The sequence below is a fragment of the Indicator indicator genome, chromosome 30 (genome assembly GCF_027791375.1).
Source record: "Indicator indicator isolate 239-I01 chromosome 30, UM_Iind_1.1, whole genome shotgun sequence".
In the NCBI taxonomy this organism is placed as follows: Eukaryota; Metazoa; Chordata; class Aves; order Piciformes; family Indicatoridae; genus Indicator; species Indicator indicator.
The window spans coordinates 459,244-474,952 of NC_072039.1; the positions used below are offsets into that span (position 1 = coordinate 459,244).

General features: G+C 50.4%; 1 protein-coding gene across 1 annotated transcript in view; it reads left to right on the plus strand.

Moving 5' to 3' along the window:
• The first annotated feature begins 204 nt into the window (after positions 1-204).
• The window catches only part of AATF (apoptosis antagonizing transcription factor), a 39,005-nt gene continuing 23,500 nt past the window's right edge, over positions 205-15,709 (plus strand). The window contains exons 1-4 of the mRNA XM_054394516.1: positions 205-289; positions 2,442-2,630; positions 3,262-3,678; positions 4,322-4,459. Of these exons, the coding sequence (XP_054250491.1) occupies positions 205-289; positions 2,442-2,630; positions 3,262-3,678; positions 4,322-4,459 (829 nt within the window). The remainder of the gene's footprint in view (positions 290-2,441; positions 2,631-3,261; positions 3,679-4,321; positions 4,460-15,709) is intronic.

Sequence of the window (15,709 nt, forward strand, 5' to 3'; positions counted from 1 at the left end):
ACCGCCGTGCTGCTCAGCTTCAGAGCACCGGGCAGGCACCAGCCCTCACCGCCTTTTAACAGCCCTGCGGGCCACTGCTCCCCGGGAACCAGGGCGGTAGGACCCCGTGGGACCTATCCCGTCCCCGCCGTCTCGGGCCGTTGGCCCCGCCCCGCGTCAGGCCCCGCCTCGCGCCCCTCCCCGCGCCCCTCCCGCCGTGCCAAGATGGCGGCGCCCTTAGCGCAGCAGCTGCAGGAGCTGCTCGACCCCCGGCCCAGCTTCCACGACCCCGAAGACGATGCGGAGGAAGGTGAGGGAGGGCCGGGAGGAGGAGGGTTCGATACCCGCGGCCGGCGGTGGAGGCCAGGGCCGGACCGGGAGCTGCCGGACAGGCCGCACGTGGTGCCGCCGCTGCTGAGGGGGAAGGGCTCGGCCCGAGCATGGAGCCAGGGCGCTACCCAGCGCCTCGGTGTCCCTCAGCCGCGGGTGGGGAACGGATCATCCCGCTGTGCCCCCAGATCCGGTCCCGCCGACAACAGTCGCACTGTGCCCCGATGGGCCGCGACCGGAACCGGGCTGCGACCGGATCGGGGCTGCCTAAGGGATCACTTCAGAGTTCGGGGCTACCTCGGGGCTTCAAATCACCTCAGGGATCATCTCAGGGGTCAGAGTTAGCGTGGGGATCGAGGTTACCTTAGGGATCACCTCAAGGACAGGATTACGTCGGGGATCACCACATGGATCTCCAGCAGACAAAGGTCTTCTTGCCCGAGTTGTGGGTTTGGAGACCCTCACCCTTTTCCCATGGATGTAGGCAGCAACGTCACCTTCTCAAGCCGCTGCTGCTGCTTCCTTGACTTACCCTCTCCAGAGCAGCTTCCCCGCCGAGCAGCTGCGCAGCCAAGCCACGGGGCAGGACCCATCCCGGGCATGTCTCACCCAGGTGCTGCTGCAGCTCTGCAGACAGCGAGTGCCCTACCACACATTGCCAGCCGCCAGCCTCGGAGGGCAGCAGGCATGGCAAACGCTGTGCCAGCCGGCCTGGCTCTTCCGTAGTGTGAGGGCAGTAGTGGCTTGTAAGCAGCATCTTGGTCACCACTGAGGAGATTCGTGCAGTCAGCAGAGGCATTCTCCTGGTTTTGGTGCTCAGGCTGTAGTTTCAGGCTTCATATTTTAGTGATGCGAAGACTGAGAGGATCCATTGAGTGCCACAGATCAGTCTGAATCTGCCCCTCTTGCCCAGCCATTCCCTGGTGACGAGCACCTTGCCACTCTCTTCTATCTGGAGCAACTCTTCTGTCCTGTCCCTGCGTGTAGACCAGGTCTTGCTGCTTTGAGTATGAGCAGATGATGATTACGTTTTTGCTTCCCTCCTGCCTGAAGTGAACGTGGGTGAGGCATTAACACTGCCAAGCACACATTAGCAGAGCACTCAGCCATGCTCAGCCATTTGGATCACTCAGCTGGCTGGACAAAGCTAACCCTGTAATTTTGCATACAGGGTGCCTTGCACATGAATGAGAACAGGGAGGGGGTGCATGCTGTGATGTGTTCTCTTTGCTGCACTGCTCCCTTCCTGTGCCCTGGAGAAGATGGGTGTGAAAGAGGGCAATGAGCACAGCAACATCACTTCCTCTGCTTAGCCATTCTACAAGGTTTACATATTTATGTGGCATATATATAGAGCAAGAGGCCAAAGTGCACCTGAATTACAGCTTTCTTCATTTAATCTGCAAGCAAACGTGAGCAAAGATATTCCAGCAGAGTCCTCCACCCAGAGGACTGCCTTTCTCATGAGACCCTCATCCATCAGTGGAAGAGCTTGGAGAGACTTTGTCCAGCTTCTCTAAAATGTCCAGCTTCTCTAAAATAAGGAAGGGGCAGGGAACAAGGTGTGAATGGAGGCAGCATTCCCTCAAAAAGGGAAAAGTACTTAGCAGGGTTTCTGGTGCTTGTTGCCGGTGAGCCCTGTGGTACCAAACCCATGCATGGAGAAGCCCAGAGTGCTGAGAGGGGGCTGGGAGTTGTTCATGTAACATCTCTCTTCCTGCAAAGGTTCACCTGGCTGAAGAGAGGTCACAGGATGTTTTCTGACAAACACGCTTGGAGCTGTCTTGTCTCTCCTGCTAGGTCTTAAGTATTACTTAGTGGTTTCTAGGCAGAACTGGTGCTGATCTGCACAGACACCACCTTTGAGGCTTTGCCTCTGCCTTTGGTGCCCCAGCAGCTTTCGCTCTTTGCAAAAAATAAGTGTGCTGGCTTTGCTTCCCCAGGCAGGGAAGAGCCTTGCTCCCTCCAAGACAGGCTCCTACTTGAGTCCAGCTGTCTCCAGCTTGTCTTTGCAGTACAGTTTTGGTTGTGGAGCATGAGGAATTTCCATGGCTCCTTCCTGCAGCTAGTCCTTCTCCTTTTAAAGTCAGTTCAGTTTAGATGTCTTTCCTCTTTGTTTTTTTCCCCCACAGCTACAGTTGCTAAAGTGATTGGCAGATTTGAGGATGAAACTGCAGATGACATTTTGCCTGTTGGTGACATAAGGAAAAAAGCTTCAGCCTCTTTCTTGGAGGCTGATAAAAGGTACAGAGGAAAAGCTACATCTCGCAAGGCCTTGCAAGAAGAGCTCTGGGGAGACGCTCTATCTGAAGAAGGGTCTGGTAAGAAATCTCCTTCCTTTCCCCTACACTGCTCAGAGTTCGATGTCAGCACATTAGCTGAGCTAGTGCCATCTGAACTGAGGTGACAAACTTTGGGTCTCTCTTACAGGGCAATAAATGGGTGCAATTATTTTGGACACCTTAAAGTGCCTGCCTGAAATGCAAGCTGTAGTTTTTGGCCTGAGGGAAGGGGAATTCCCAGAGGAGGTCACTAACAGAGGCTGAGGATGGAGTGGGATTAAGTCAGGTTCTGTGCATTGAAGGAATGCTGTGTGGAGGGAAAGAAAGAGCTCCCATTTTTTAGCCAATGTGTCTTGACGGCTGGGAAATTTGTACAGATTCTCATTTTAAAAATGCATGGAGCAGATTCTAACCACCTGCTCTGCTTCTCATGTCACTGCTTCATGGGAGAGCTAAGCCACGGACCAGTAGATTGCTGCAGAAAACATGACCTGAGAACTTTTAGTGACCATGGCCTTCTATGTTTCCAGTCTTTAGCCAAAACAAAGAGTAACAGCAGACAGGGCTAAAGTCTGAGGCTAGAACAGGCCAGACCTGCAGCTGCTGATGCTGCACAGTGCAGCATGGTCTCTTGTGTTCTTAACTAACTGTTTTCTCTTCCAATTTTTAGCTGAAGAAGCATTAGAGGAATGGTACAGTGGCAGTGAGAATTCAGAAGAGAATGGCAGCTTAGGCTGTAAAACAGAGGAGAAGCCCAGCAGTGCTGGCAGTGACCAGGAAGATGGCTTGGAAGATGATGAAGAGGCAGATGTGTCTGTCAAGGCCAAGGCACCAAAGTTCAGTTTCCAGAATATCACAGACTTTGAGAAATTCGCAGAGGGGATGGATGATGTAGGGAGCAGTGAGGGGGAAGATGAAGATGATGCCAGCATGGAAGAAGGAAGTGATGAGGAAGAATGTGAAAGTGAAACCCATGACAGCATAAAGGAAACCAAAGACACGGAGGATGATGAGGGGATAATGACATTCTCAAAAAGAGAAGAGGCTGAGGAAGTAGAAAAGGGAAGAGCTGTGAAGAACCAGCTAGGTTTGTGCATGTTTGCTTTGTGTTTCACAAGACCTTCACCTTGCTGACACTCCAGGAGCTGGCCGTGTTAGGAAGCTCTCCAGCACGTTAACCTGCTGTTACGTAGCATCCTGGCTGTGTGTGCAGCAGCCCTGGTGATGTGCAAATGTTCTGTGAAATCTGCTGTGCAAGCTGGTGGCACTGCTGCTGCAGAGCCTCCTGTTCTGAGGTACATTCAGCCACTGGCTTCGTTGCACCAGCAGTGAAGCTGCTTGCAGCGTTGGTGGGGTCAGGCATTTCCTACCCCGTGGCGCTGCACAGTGGTGGGGATGCAGCTTCTGTTTCTTTTCCAAGTGTCGATGCCAAGTGCCATTTCTTCCTGTCCTACTGAGCACTCCTTTTGCAGAGTGTCCTTTTAAATAGGGAAGCCAGGGGGTGATGTTTGCGTGGATGAAAGAGTTGCACTCAGGGTCACAGGATGGGATTTGGGATGCTGCTTTTCCCAGAGACACCTCCTGGTACCAGTTCTGTGCCGAGTCAGTGCATGCAAAGATTTTCCCTAACCAGGAGTTACGTAGCTCAAAGGAGAGGGCCTGAGGTGTGAAATCAGCAGCAAGGGCTTTGGCTTGCAGAATAATTGTTTTATTTTCTCTTTGTCCTGAAGCACTGTGGGACCAGCTACTGGAAGGGAGAATCAAGATGCAGAAGGCACTGGTGACAGCCAACCGGCTCCCACAGCCAGATACCTTCCCACTCTTCAGGAAGGAAGGAGGACAGGAGTTTGACAATGCTGTTGAGAGCTGTAAGGACTTTTCAGTCTTTCTTCTTGGGGTGAACTCTGTAGCCTGGGTGGGGAAATGCTAATGGCAAAAGGAGGGCTTTGAGTTGTGAGTATCTGTAGTGTTAACTCTTGATTTGTATTGCTTTAGCCATTGTCAGGTGCAAACAGAAACCAGAAGGTGTTTCCTACCCTAGACAAAGAAGTCATCTCCCAGCAGTCTTGGCTGCAAAGCCTGGTTGATCTCTGTGGCCTCTTGTCACTTAGGTAGTGTTGGAAAGCCTCAGCTCAGGTCCTGTGCCTGGCCTGGCACAAGGCATCTTAAAACTGGATTAGGAGTTTTTTACCATCATCAGACTTCACCCTGAGCCTTGCCTCTCAGTTTATGGCTCACACCTGAGCTGAATGTGACAGCTGAGTTACAGCAGGTGAGGTGCTTCATGTTTTAAAGTTAGCTCTGCTGCTTTAAATGAAGTGATTAAAGGAGAAAAGGCAAACTCCCAACAATACTAAGCTGACCTTTCAGTGAAATAGGTGTTATTAATGTCTTTAATGGGATGCATTGCAAACTGCAGCCAGCACCGTGTTTCATTACAGGTCTAAAATGCAATATCATTAAAGACCTTTAACAGAAACAATGGTTGGCATTTTGATATTTCCCATAAGCAAAATAGATCCAAGAACATGGAGCTGGGTACTGTACCTGGAGTGTGACACTGCACACAGCACAGCAGCAGGGAGCCTGAGCTTGCAGTTCTCCAGAAAGGAAATTCCGCTCTTTGGTAACTGCTCAGTGATTTCCACCCTCTGCTCATCATCTGAGCTGTGGAATTGCTGTGGGACACTGATGTCTCTGGTGGCCTGGCTTCATGTCTTGTTTTATCTGAAAACAGCAAGGAAGTAAAGCTGGGGTGAGCTGGGCAAAGTTACCAGGGGAAGAGCTCTGATAGATAAAAGTGAAGAACTTGGTTACTGTCTGTTGGTGTTCTCCAAGGGACCAAAGCTGTTCCTTTTAAAAAAATCCAATTTTTCTAGCTGCAGCCTGGAATTGTACAGCCAAGCAGGCTAGAGGAGATAGTCACTGCTGATGAGCTGCACTCTTTCGCAGTGCAGCCATCTTTCACTGCCCTGCAGGGGTGCTCCTTCCAGAAGCTGCAAAGGGTCATGGATTCACAGAATGGGTTGGAAGGGACCTTAAAGACCATCCAGTTCCAACCCCCTGCTATGGGCAGGGACACCTCCACCAGCCCAGGTTGCTCAAGGCCTCATCTAGCCTGGCCTTGAACACCTCCAGGGAGGGGACATCCACAGCCTCTCTGGGCAACCTGTGCCAGTCTCTCCCCACCCTCACTGGCAAGAATTTCCTCCTGATCTGCAGTCTCAATTTGCCCTCCTCAAGCTCATGAAATTCCTGCTCAAAGAAGGATGATTTTTTTTTTAATGGAAAATGATCCTTTGTGTATTTGCCTCTCTGGTGCCTCACACCCATGCAAGCCTCTGTGCAGCCAGTGGTGGTGGTGACATCCCCTCAAGATTGGAGCAGGATTGTGCTGGAGAGCTGGCAGCAGTGCTCTGTGCATTGGCAGTGTCAGAGCCAAACCTGAGGGAGAATGCCGAGGTCATGCTTGGCTTCCAGGTTTGGAGATGGGAGGTTAGAAACCCCCACCTGTTTAATTTATTATTTCTGTAATCTTTTCTGAAATAGTGTTGGGTGTTTTTACAAGGAAGGATACAACCTGCTTTGGACAGTCTGGAATTCCTCAGATCTCAGGTTCTGGTGGATGATTTACTGCAAAATTGCTTATAAATTGAAGTAGAAAATGTTTTGCAGACCTGGCAGCTTTCAGGCTTCACACCCATTTGTCACCCAGCATTTCCCTTTGTGTATAGAACAAGAATTAATTAGGCTGCACTGCAGGAAAAGTTTATGGCCATAATTTATATAGGATGATTTTCTGTTTAAAGAGACAACATTGCTTTGTCTGCACTGCTTTACTTTTTTCTTCCCTTTAAAATCTTTAATTATATTCCAGTTTTGTTTTGTTCTGTTCTTTTTTCCCTCCTCTGTCACCGTTTTTACATACAAATTGGAGACCAAGCTGTGGTCATGGAGCTCAGGTTTATTCCTGTGTTGAATCCCTGGGAGAAGTCAGAATGGGTTGTAGTCCTGCACTCAGAGTGGCTGAGCTGGATGCAGTGCAGATGTGTGAGGGTTGCTGCACTGCACAGGTGAACTCCCACAGCTGGTGAGGCTGAGGTGCTGCTGCTGCTGCCTGCAATGGGCTGCTCCAGGGTAGATTTGTATACTCTCACACCCTGTCTTCCAGCCTAGTCCAGGGCTTGAGATGTTGCCTCTGTTTGGGGTCTTGCACGTTCAATTAATGTTTTTCATAATCAATGCGAGTCAGAATTTACAATCTGCTCCTGATTTGCACATTAAAGAGTCCCATTAATTAAAAATTCCAATCCTTGGCATGTTCCCGCAGGATCCTTGCAGTATTTACATAGAAAAGAGTGCAAGGTGCAAGTTTCTGTGCTGGGTCTGTGTGCAGATTGCATGCCTGCCATTCACAGCTTGGCTGTGCTTGCGAGAGGGAGGGAGCTTAGGAGCAAATCTGCTGAAAATGTCACCAAAAATCACCTCAAGGGCAAGAAAGAGCCAGAGGAGAGGTGGAAGCGACGTCAGGGAAGCCACATCCAGTGTCAGGGATTAAGCAGCCCCTAGGTTTGGGGCTTGTTACGTTAAATCCTGATGCAGAGGCAAGAGCCCCCAATGAGGTGGGGGCAACAGGAGCTGTAGGAACTGCTGTCTGTCAGTCACGAACAACCAGCAGCTCTGCTCTTGCTGGTTTAATTCCTTTAGAATTGTGGTTAAAAGTATTATACTGAGGGTGTTTCAGTGCCTGGTCCTTTGTGCTGCACACACAGAGCTGGCAGCTCTAGGTCTGAGCCCAGAAAGTGTTCTTTGCAGTTTTTAGCTGGTGGGAACAGTTACATCACACAAGAGACCCAGGTGAGGCTCTTGCAGAAGCGTGGAGCTGATGGGAGCTATAAGGCTTTAATTAGCCAAGCAGTTGTAGATGTTTTCATCTGTAGATTGGTTCACTTCCCAAGAGTTCAGGAGGCCCCTGAAATGTCAGCTGCTGGCTGAATTGTTGTGTTTGCTTTCTTTTATTTTTGCTTTGACTCCATCTGTCATAGAATCACCGAATCACTTGAGTTGGAAAAGACCTTTAAGGTCATTGAGTCCGACTGTGAGCCCAGCTCTACCAAGGGCCCCACTAAGCCATGTCCCTCAGCACCACATCTGCAGGTCTTTTAAATCCCTCTGGGCATGGATTTAAGCTGAAAGAGGGCAGATTTAGACTGGAGATGAGGAAGAAATTCTTTAGAGTGGGGGTGGGGAGACACTGGAACAGGTTGCCCAGGGAGGTTGAGGATGTGCCTTCCCTGGAGGTGTTCAAGGCCAGACTGGATGAGGCCTTGAGCAAACTGGGCAGGTAGAAGGTGTCCCTGCCCATGGCAGGGGCTTGGAGCTGGATGATCTTTGGGGTCCCTTCCAACCCAACCCATTCTGTGATGATTCAACCACTTCAGCCTGTTCCAGTGCTGTCAGTAGATGAGGAGAAAACACTGGAACCCACACTTCTGTTCTTAAGTCTGAGCTCAAGAGGAGTTGTTCTGGAGCAGTGGTGCAAATGCTGGGTTTGGTGAAAGGGCAGAGGTGCAGGGTCTGTAAGAATAGATTTGCTGACTGCAGAGACAGAAGTGGGGACCACAACTGTTCAGTGCCATTTGCTCTTTGTGGAGCTGTAGAGAGATGACATAAAGGCTTGTCCATATGTATGAGTTTAAAAGGTCTCTTCCAGCTGGAACATTTCTGTGATTCTATGATCTTTAGTGTGTGTCTTACAGGGGATGCTGTGAAGGAGCTTTATTCAAAAGCCAGGGGCAAGGAGGGTGTGAGTTAACCTGCAGCTGCAGGAAGCAACCTATTGCTCATAACCTTTCCCTAGGGCTGTTTCCTCAGCTCAGAGGCAGTTGCTGGAGAACTTCTGTTAGACATTGATTAGTTATTTCCTTAAGATGCTGTAAGTCTCAGGTGCAGCAGGACAGTGGCTGCTGTTTAACTGTTTTCTTGGAAGGCAAAGCTAAGAGGAGCACTGCTAAAGCATGACAGGACTGGCCTGGGGTTGCATGAGGCTGGGTGTTTTTTGCTCCTAAAATTGCAGTTCAGTCCAAACACTTGGACCCAGAAGTGTCTGTTTCCGGGTGGGAATCGGAGCATCTGTAAGGAGTGTGCTGGTGAGGGGCTGTGCTTCTGCTTGGAGCTGTGTGGACCCTTGCAGTGGCTGCCTGAGCTGGGCTCTTGGTACAGCAGGTTGGTGAACTGTTCTCATGACAGATCTCTGTGGCTTGTGACTAAACAGATTTGTGGCCAAGGCTCTTAGGGATGTGATTAAGAATCCCACTTACATTCATTGCCAGCAGGAGACCTCAGAAGGTGCCATGTGTTCTCTGCTCTTACATTCCTGCATATTAAACATTTCTGTGGCAGTGCTCCACGATGAGGAGCTGCAGTTTCTTCTGGGCTGGTTCTGGAGCATGTCACTGAAAAGGGACTTAAGACACAGGGAAAAGTCTCTGTGGTGTCTGTTTAGTGCATAGAGTCCTGGAGTTGTTTGGGCTGGAGAAGACCTTTATGATGATGTTTGTTTGGATGTTCTCCTTAAATAGAGGATTTTTTTTTCTGGCTTTTTTTCACTCTGATTCCTGATCTTGGAGAAAACAGAATTCTGTACACCACCCAGGGGAGGGTCTGGAGAACAGGGTTGGTGGGTAGCAGCTGAGGGAGCTGGGGCTATTCAGCCTGGAGAAGAGGAAACTGAGGGGAGACCTTACTGCTTTCTACAGCTTCCTGAAAGGAGGCTGGAGCCAGGTGTGGGTTGGGCCCTTCTCCCAAGGAACAAGAGATAGGACAAGAGGAAACAACCAAAATGATTCTCTAGTTCTGTGAGTCATGAGGAAGAATCTCTGCCTGACTTTGGATAAGATCAAGTCTCCTTTAGGTACTGGAGAACTGCTGTCACTGGGTATTTATGGCTTACTTTAAAACTCAAGGTGCATCTGGAGATGTTGATGTATTAATGCAGGGCAGGGTAGGTGTCATGGAGGGTGGGCATGCACCCAAGGCACAAGCAGATTACACAGCTCCAGAGGCACAGAGCAGCTGCAGGATTAATTGGTGCTAGGCAAGATCATGGACTTAAAGACATTCCTGCTTTGAAGATTTTACTGGGAGTCTGCACAGATGTGTGACAGCAGAACTGGGCTTCCAGCCTGAGTGGAAATTACTGTGATCATATCTAGCCCACTTAGAACTGGTAGCTCATTTTAATTGAATTGTATTAGTCCAGACACTTTATGAATACAGAAAGCTTTGTGCCTGTCACTGCAGGCAGGGCTGGATTTGATTCAAGTGGCTGTGGGTGCAGGTGTCCCCACATTTCACCTCTTGGATCTGTTGAAGAGTCTCTTCAGCTCTTTTGGGGCCTGAGCCAAAGCCTGTTGGCATTAATGAAGACTTCTGTTGACTAACATAAAAGAATGAGCCAGCCCCTGTTTTGTGAATTTTGTTGTGATGATCCTGTGCTGTGGAGAGCTTTTGGTGAGGGCTGGGGTCAGGAGGGATGCTCAGCTCCTGGGCCCATGGGTGGCTGCTTTGTGTGTGCCAGCGAGCAGGAGGCGAGAGGGCTGGAGTAAGAGGCAGAGGTCTTGTTTTGAGGGTCTTTGGTTAGTTGGGTGGGTGGGGGTGTGCAGAATCTGGGCTGTGTGAGGTACCATGAAAGTATTTTGTGGCTTTGTCTTTACTGTCTGAACTGGTCAGAAATGTTCTGCTGGGGAGTGTGGGGAAATGTAGGTTATCTAACATGGGGGTTTGGGAGGGTTTGTCAGGAAAAAGCCCTTCCTCAGGGAGTGCCAAGACTTTTAGCTTCTGGGTTTAGTCTTTCTGAGCAGAGTTTTTGTCTGCTTCTGCTGTGTTCTCTTGTAAAATGTCAGTGCTCCTGGTTTATAGCTATCTCCATAACCATGTGTTGGACACTGCTGCTGTTTGAGGTTTATTTTAAAGCTGCCTTAAATTTTAGTGCAGGAGATGCTAGGAGAGTCTGTCATTGTTGACCTGATACACCCAAACTCCAGCCTGTCAGGTTCCACACCAAATGGGTTTGCCTACACTGAAGTTTCTCAGGGCATTGAAGAGCTGAGTTCAGGTGTGTGCTAGTCTGGATACTCACAAGCAAGATCTGGGGACACAAAGGCTTGCAGAGCATCCAGACAAGCCATGTGCAAATGTCAGCTAACTGGGATTAATTGGCAATTGGTTACTTTGAAATGGAGACTGGGGGCTTGTCATGATAAATGTAATTAATGGCCTGGTGTTCTGTGGGGAGGTCAGGCAAAGGGGCTCGTGTTCCCTTCTGGCCTCAGTACCTAGGGAGCTATGAAATTCCCCAGTTCCTCTTCCTTTCTCCTCCCTGCTCCTGCGCAGGGGGTTGCTGCCTGGCAGACAGGGGTAGATGCTGCCAGCTTCTTTACATTTCCTGCAGTGCAAAACTGCAGGTTTTATCAATCTCATTTTTGCAAGCCCCTTGCCCTCCCTGGCTTGGGCTGACACCAGAAGATGAGGGTTGAGGCGAAGCAGCAGAGCATGAACTTCATGGAAGTGTTTCTCTTTCTCTCCCTTCCCAGCTTTCCCTCTCCCCCAGTCCCCACTAACAAACCTGTTGGATGCCAGTGCCTTTGATTCTGTTGTTGCATCCAGTTATTGTCTTTACTTCTGGCAAACTCCTCTAGGTCTAATCCTGTTGTCCTTACTGTCAGATGCAGTCAGGTTGGAGTGAAAGGGCTAAATGGAGTCCCTCCTGTAACTCTTCGGGAGTCAGCTGAGCTGCCTGTGTGAAAGGGGCTTGCAGCCCTGGCTCCTTTGTGCTGGGGGAATACAACTTTCCCCTGCACAGGCTTTTGCATCATTTGCATTCCAATGGAACCAAGCAGCAAATGTGGCCTTTGCTGAGGAGCAGACCCTTTTTTGTTGTCATCAGCAGAAGTCACCATTTTTCCTACCAGCCTTTGAAATTCCACAAACTCAGTGTTTTGGGAAGTGTGAAGGGAATGGTACTCCATGATTTCCTAGAATGAGCTGGAGAGATTTACAGATGCTTTGTGCTGGGTTTGGCTGAAGTCTGTGAGAAGTGTCCGTGTAGCTACAGCACCTCTAAGGGCATGAGGGACCTGGGAGTGTTCACTCTGGAGAAGAGGAAGCTGAAGGGAGACCTCATTGCTCTCTACAGCTCCCTGAGAGGAGGTTGGAATGAGAAGGGGGGTGGTCTCTTCTCCCTAGTCTCAGGTGATAGGATGAGAGGAAATGACCTGAAACTGTTCCAGGGGAGGGTTAGGTGGAGATGAGGGAAAATTGCTTTGCTGCAGGAGTGGTCAGGGATTGGAACAGGCTGCCCATGCCTGTGACCATGGCCGTTGGGGACAGGGTTTAGTGGCCATGGTGGTGTTGGGTTGATGGCTGGACTGGATGATCTTGGAGGCTTTTTCCAACCCAAACAGTTCTGTGTCCTATGTGCTGGCAGCAGGAGGAGGGAGCCATGGTGGTCTGTACCTCAGTCCAGGTGTTCTCCTGCACCTTGCTCACTGGTGGGCCCTGTGCTGAAGCCTCCTGACTCTCTCTGTGCTCCCTGGGGGGTTGTTTGCAGTTTGGGTTTCAGTGCTACCCAGAACTGGATAGGAATTGCTGGCACCCAGCATTGCTAGCACCATACTGTGTCTGCCAGAGAGGCTGTGGAGTCTCCTTCTCTGGAGACTTGTGAAACCTGCCTGGATGTGTTTCTGTGTGACTTGCCATAGGTGACCTGCTCTGGCAGGGGTGGCTTCGATCATCTCCAGAGGTCCCTTCCCACCCCCACCATGCCAGGATCCTATGACAGGAGTTGCAGTGAAGCTGTTGTCCAAAGCCTGGTGTTGCAGATGTGGTACCTGGAGGGATTCCCTCCTCCTCCTGGCTGCCAGCGTTGTTCCTGCTGTTGGGGAACAGAGAGCAGGCTCCAAAAGTGCCACTGACAGCCTTCAGATGCTGATAGCACTGGAGCTGGGGCGTCACTCTTTGTTGAAGAAGTTAGAGGCCTAAAATGTTAAGGCTTATTATTATTCTGAGTTGATAATCTCTGCCTTGCTTTAATAATTTTCCCTCATGCCTGGGTAGGCTGCGAGTTGCACAATAATCACTCACACAGCTTTGTAATCAATGCCCACAGTAATAGGATTCCGCTGGCCAACGGCAATTAATAAATTTGTGTCTTTTTTAAAACACTGGCAAGTCGGGCCTGAAATACGACTGACTGCCTCTGCTCATTTGCATATTTATTGCAGTGGAAAAATTCCTGCCGAATGATTGATGCTGAGCCTGCCTCTTGAATTCCAAGCAGCACATTATTATGAAATGAAAAATGCTGGCCATACAGTTGATTAAAGTTGAAGACAGTGGGATCGGTGTTTTTTAAGATTGTGGGAGAATTAAAGGCATATTTTAATAGATGTTGACAAGAAGTGAACTAACAAAAGCAAAGCAAAGGATTTGCTTGAAGAGATTTAATCAAACGTGTTTCAGGGGGGGATTAATTGCTGGGGATGCCTGGTGCAAGGGGCTGGCTGCTGGCTGTGAATGAGAAGGACGCACAGTGCCACTCTGACCTGCAGTTTAACTCCTGGCCCGCAGCCCTTTGAAAGCAAGGAGAGCTGCCCCTCCTCATCTGGCTGTGGGGAGAGCTGCCTGTACCTGGGGAAGATGCTCCTCATGCCCTGCAGCTGTTCAAAGAGAGCTGATCCCTCTCCTCCTCTCCGTTTGCTTAACGGGACTGGAGCCTGTGCCCTGCTGAGCTGTGCCCTGCTGACGTGGGGACTCTCCTTGGTGGCAGGGGGAAGCTCTCCCAATGTTTGGCAGCTCAGCCGTGGCTCTGCATCCTTAGGTTCAAACCCTTCCAGCTCTTCTGCCTGAGCACCTCCTACAGCCTGTGGAGGCACAGGGAAATTAAAAGCTTGCATGCTGATGATGTTCTGCCATGCCAGATCCTCACATTTAATTGAGGGGAAAAAGGAGCTCATTTCCAGCGTGGGCTCTGAATTTCAGCCTGAATTTCCAGCATGGGCTCTGGATTTCATTCTGAATTTCCAGTGTGGGCTCTGAATTTCCACCCTGGACTCTTGAATTTCTGCCTGGATTTCAGTCTTAATTACCAGCTCAGAAACTGAATTTCAGTCTGAATTTCGTGGGCTCTGAATTTCAGCCTGTCCTGCACATGTGATCTTTGGGGCTGGTACCCCACAGCAGTGATGCTCCTGTCTCTGTTCAGGTGCCCTGTGCACACAGCAGCAGGCACTGTTTTGAAGGGAGCCCTGCCCCAGCACACCCTGTAAGGTGCCATGAACACAGGGACAGAAAATCCTGGGGGTCTGCCCCAGTGTGTAGGATCCCATCCCTGTCCCTTGCACTCTGGGTGGATTCCCCAGGGCCAGGCCAGGAGGAGCTTGGCTTTGGAGCAGTTTTGGGAATCCCTCTGGCTGGCTCTCTGTGAGTGCCTCTGAAAGCCTGGCCTTGAGGCTCTGCCTTTTTTTCCATCAACTTCAAGTGTCTCTGCATGAGGCTGCTCCCTGCTGCTCCATACCAGCTGCTGTTCTCTGCAGCTGCTTGGGAAGATGCAAGGAGACCCCATTTTTAGAGGTCATGAAGAAGAGTGCAGATATTTCCCGGTGCAGGAAGCTGTAGAAATGCTGAACTTGGAGCACAGGAATCATCATGCCTGCAATGTCCCCAGCACAGCAGGGCTTGGGTTTGGGTGGCAGCTGAGACATGGCTACCCCCACCAAGAGGAGAGGGCTGGTGGAGGGGTTGGAACCCTGCAGCCAGGAGCCACCCTGCACAGAGTGGGATGCCAGCAGCACAACCAGCTTGTCCCTAGTGCCACTGGTACTGACAAAGTGGAATTGTGTGGTCTGAGAGCAGGACAGATTTCATTTCTGGTGGGTCTCTTGCCATGCTGAGACATGACAGTGCTATCCTGAGTGGAGCTGAGTACTCCAGGGCTGCTTGTGACTGGGTGAGGGGCTGTATAAAATGAGAAGGTAGGGGAGAGGATTACCAGAATGGCTCAATGTGATTTACTGGGGCTGGCTCCCAGCTTCCATGGTTGATTGATAAGCACTGCTGGATCTGGAACAACTGTTTCACTCCTGTACACCAAACAGAGGGCTCCTCTGGCCTCTTAAAAGTGACTGTAACAGGTCAGCATCTCACCATGGACACTGACTCCCATCTGGGCTGGAAGCCACATCCAAACCATTCCTGCTCTCTTCTGGGAGCAGCTGCAGATGGGTCCCACTCAGCATCCTTCATTCTTCCTCCAAGGGCAGCCATAGAAAGGGCTTGGTGGAAGGAGGGTTTGTGTGTTGTCCTGGGGTTAGTTGGCTGCTCTTGCACACAGGATATGAGTTGGTGTTTTGGGGAGCCCAGTGGCTCACACTGAAATGCCATGAAGAGACCCAGTTGGGGTTTTTTGGTTTTAAGGCAGGGCTGAGCCACCTGTCCCCACGCACACACAGGCTGGGTATGCAGAAGTGACTCACTCCTGGAGAAGGAGATAGTTTTGAGTTTTTTTTCACTGATGATAGTCTGATGTTCAAGTGTCAGCTGGGACAGTGATGTTGAGAGATGGTGGAATGTTTACCTCAGCACGTTGCAGTGCAGATCATGAAAGAGACGCAGCAAAGCGTGGGGACAGAGTGGGTGGTAGGGGTGGGACAGAAAGGGTGGTAGGGGTGCAGGCTGGGGTTAACTAGGGTGCTGGGCAGTGCCTGCAGAGTGGCTCTGGGAATGAGCTGTTGGCATCAGGTTCTTCCCACTGGTGACCCAGTTGTGGGAAGTGGTCCTAGAGCTTTGACAGCACTGTTTGAGCCTTGGCCCATTTGTGGTGCATGTGGAAGTGGTTTTACCTGCTAGGTCCTGAAAGCTTTAGGCATTGAAAATCACCAGCGACTGGCTAGGGCCAGACACAGCTCATGGCAGGGGGAGACCCCTGCTATGCTCCTGGAGGTGTGGCTGGTTTTGTTCTGTGAACAGAGTGGGGAAGGGAGCAGAGATACAACCCTGATGGTTATCACAAGTGATAGCTGCTCCTTGGCTGCCTGACTGCTGAAAAGTTCCACCTTTGG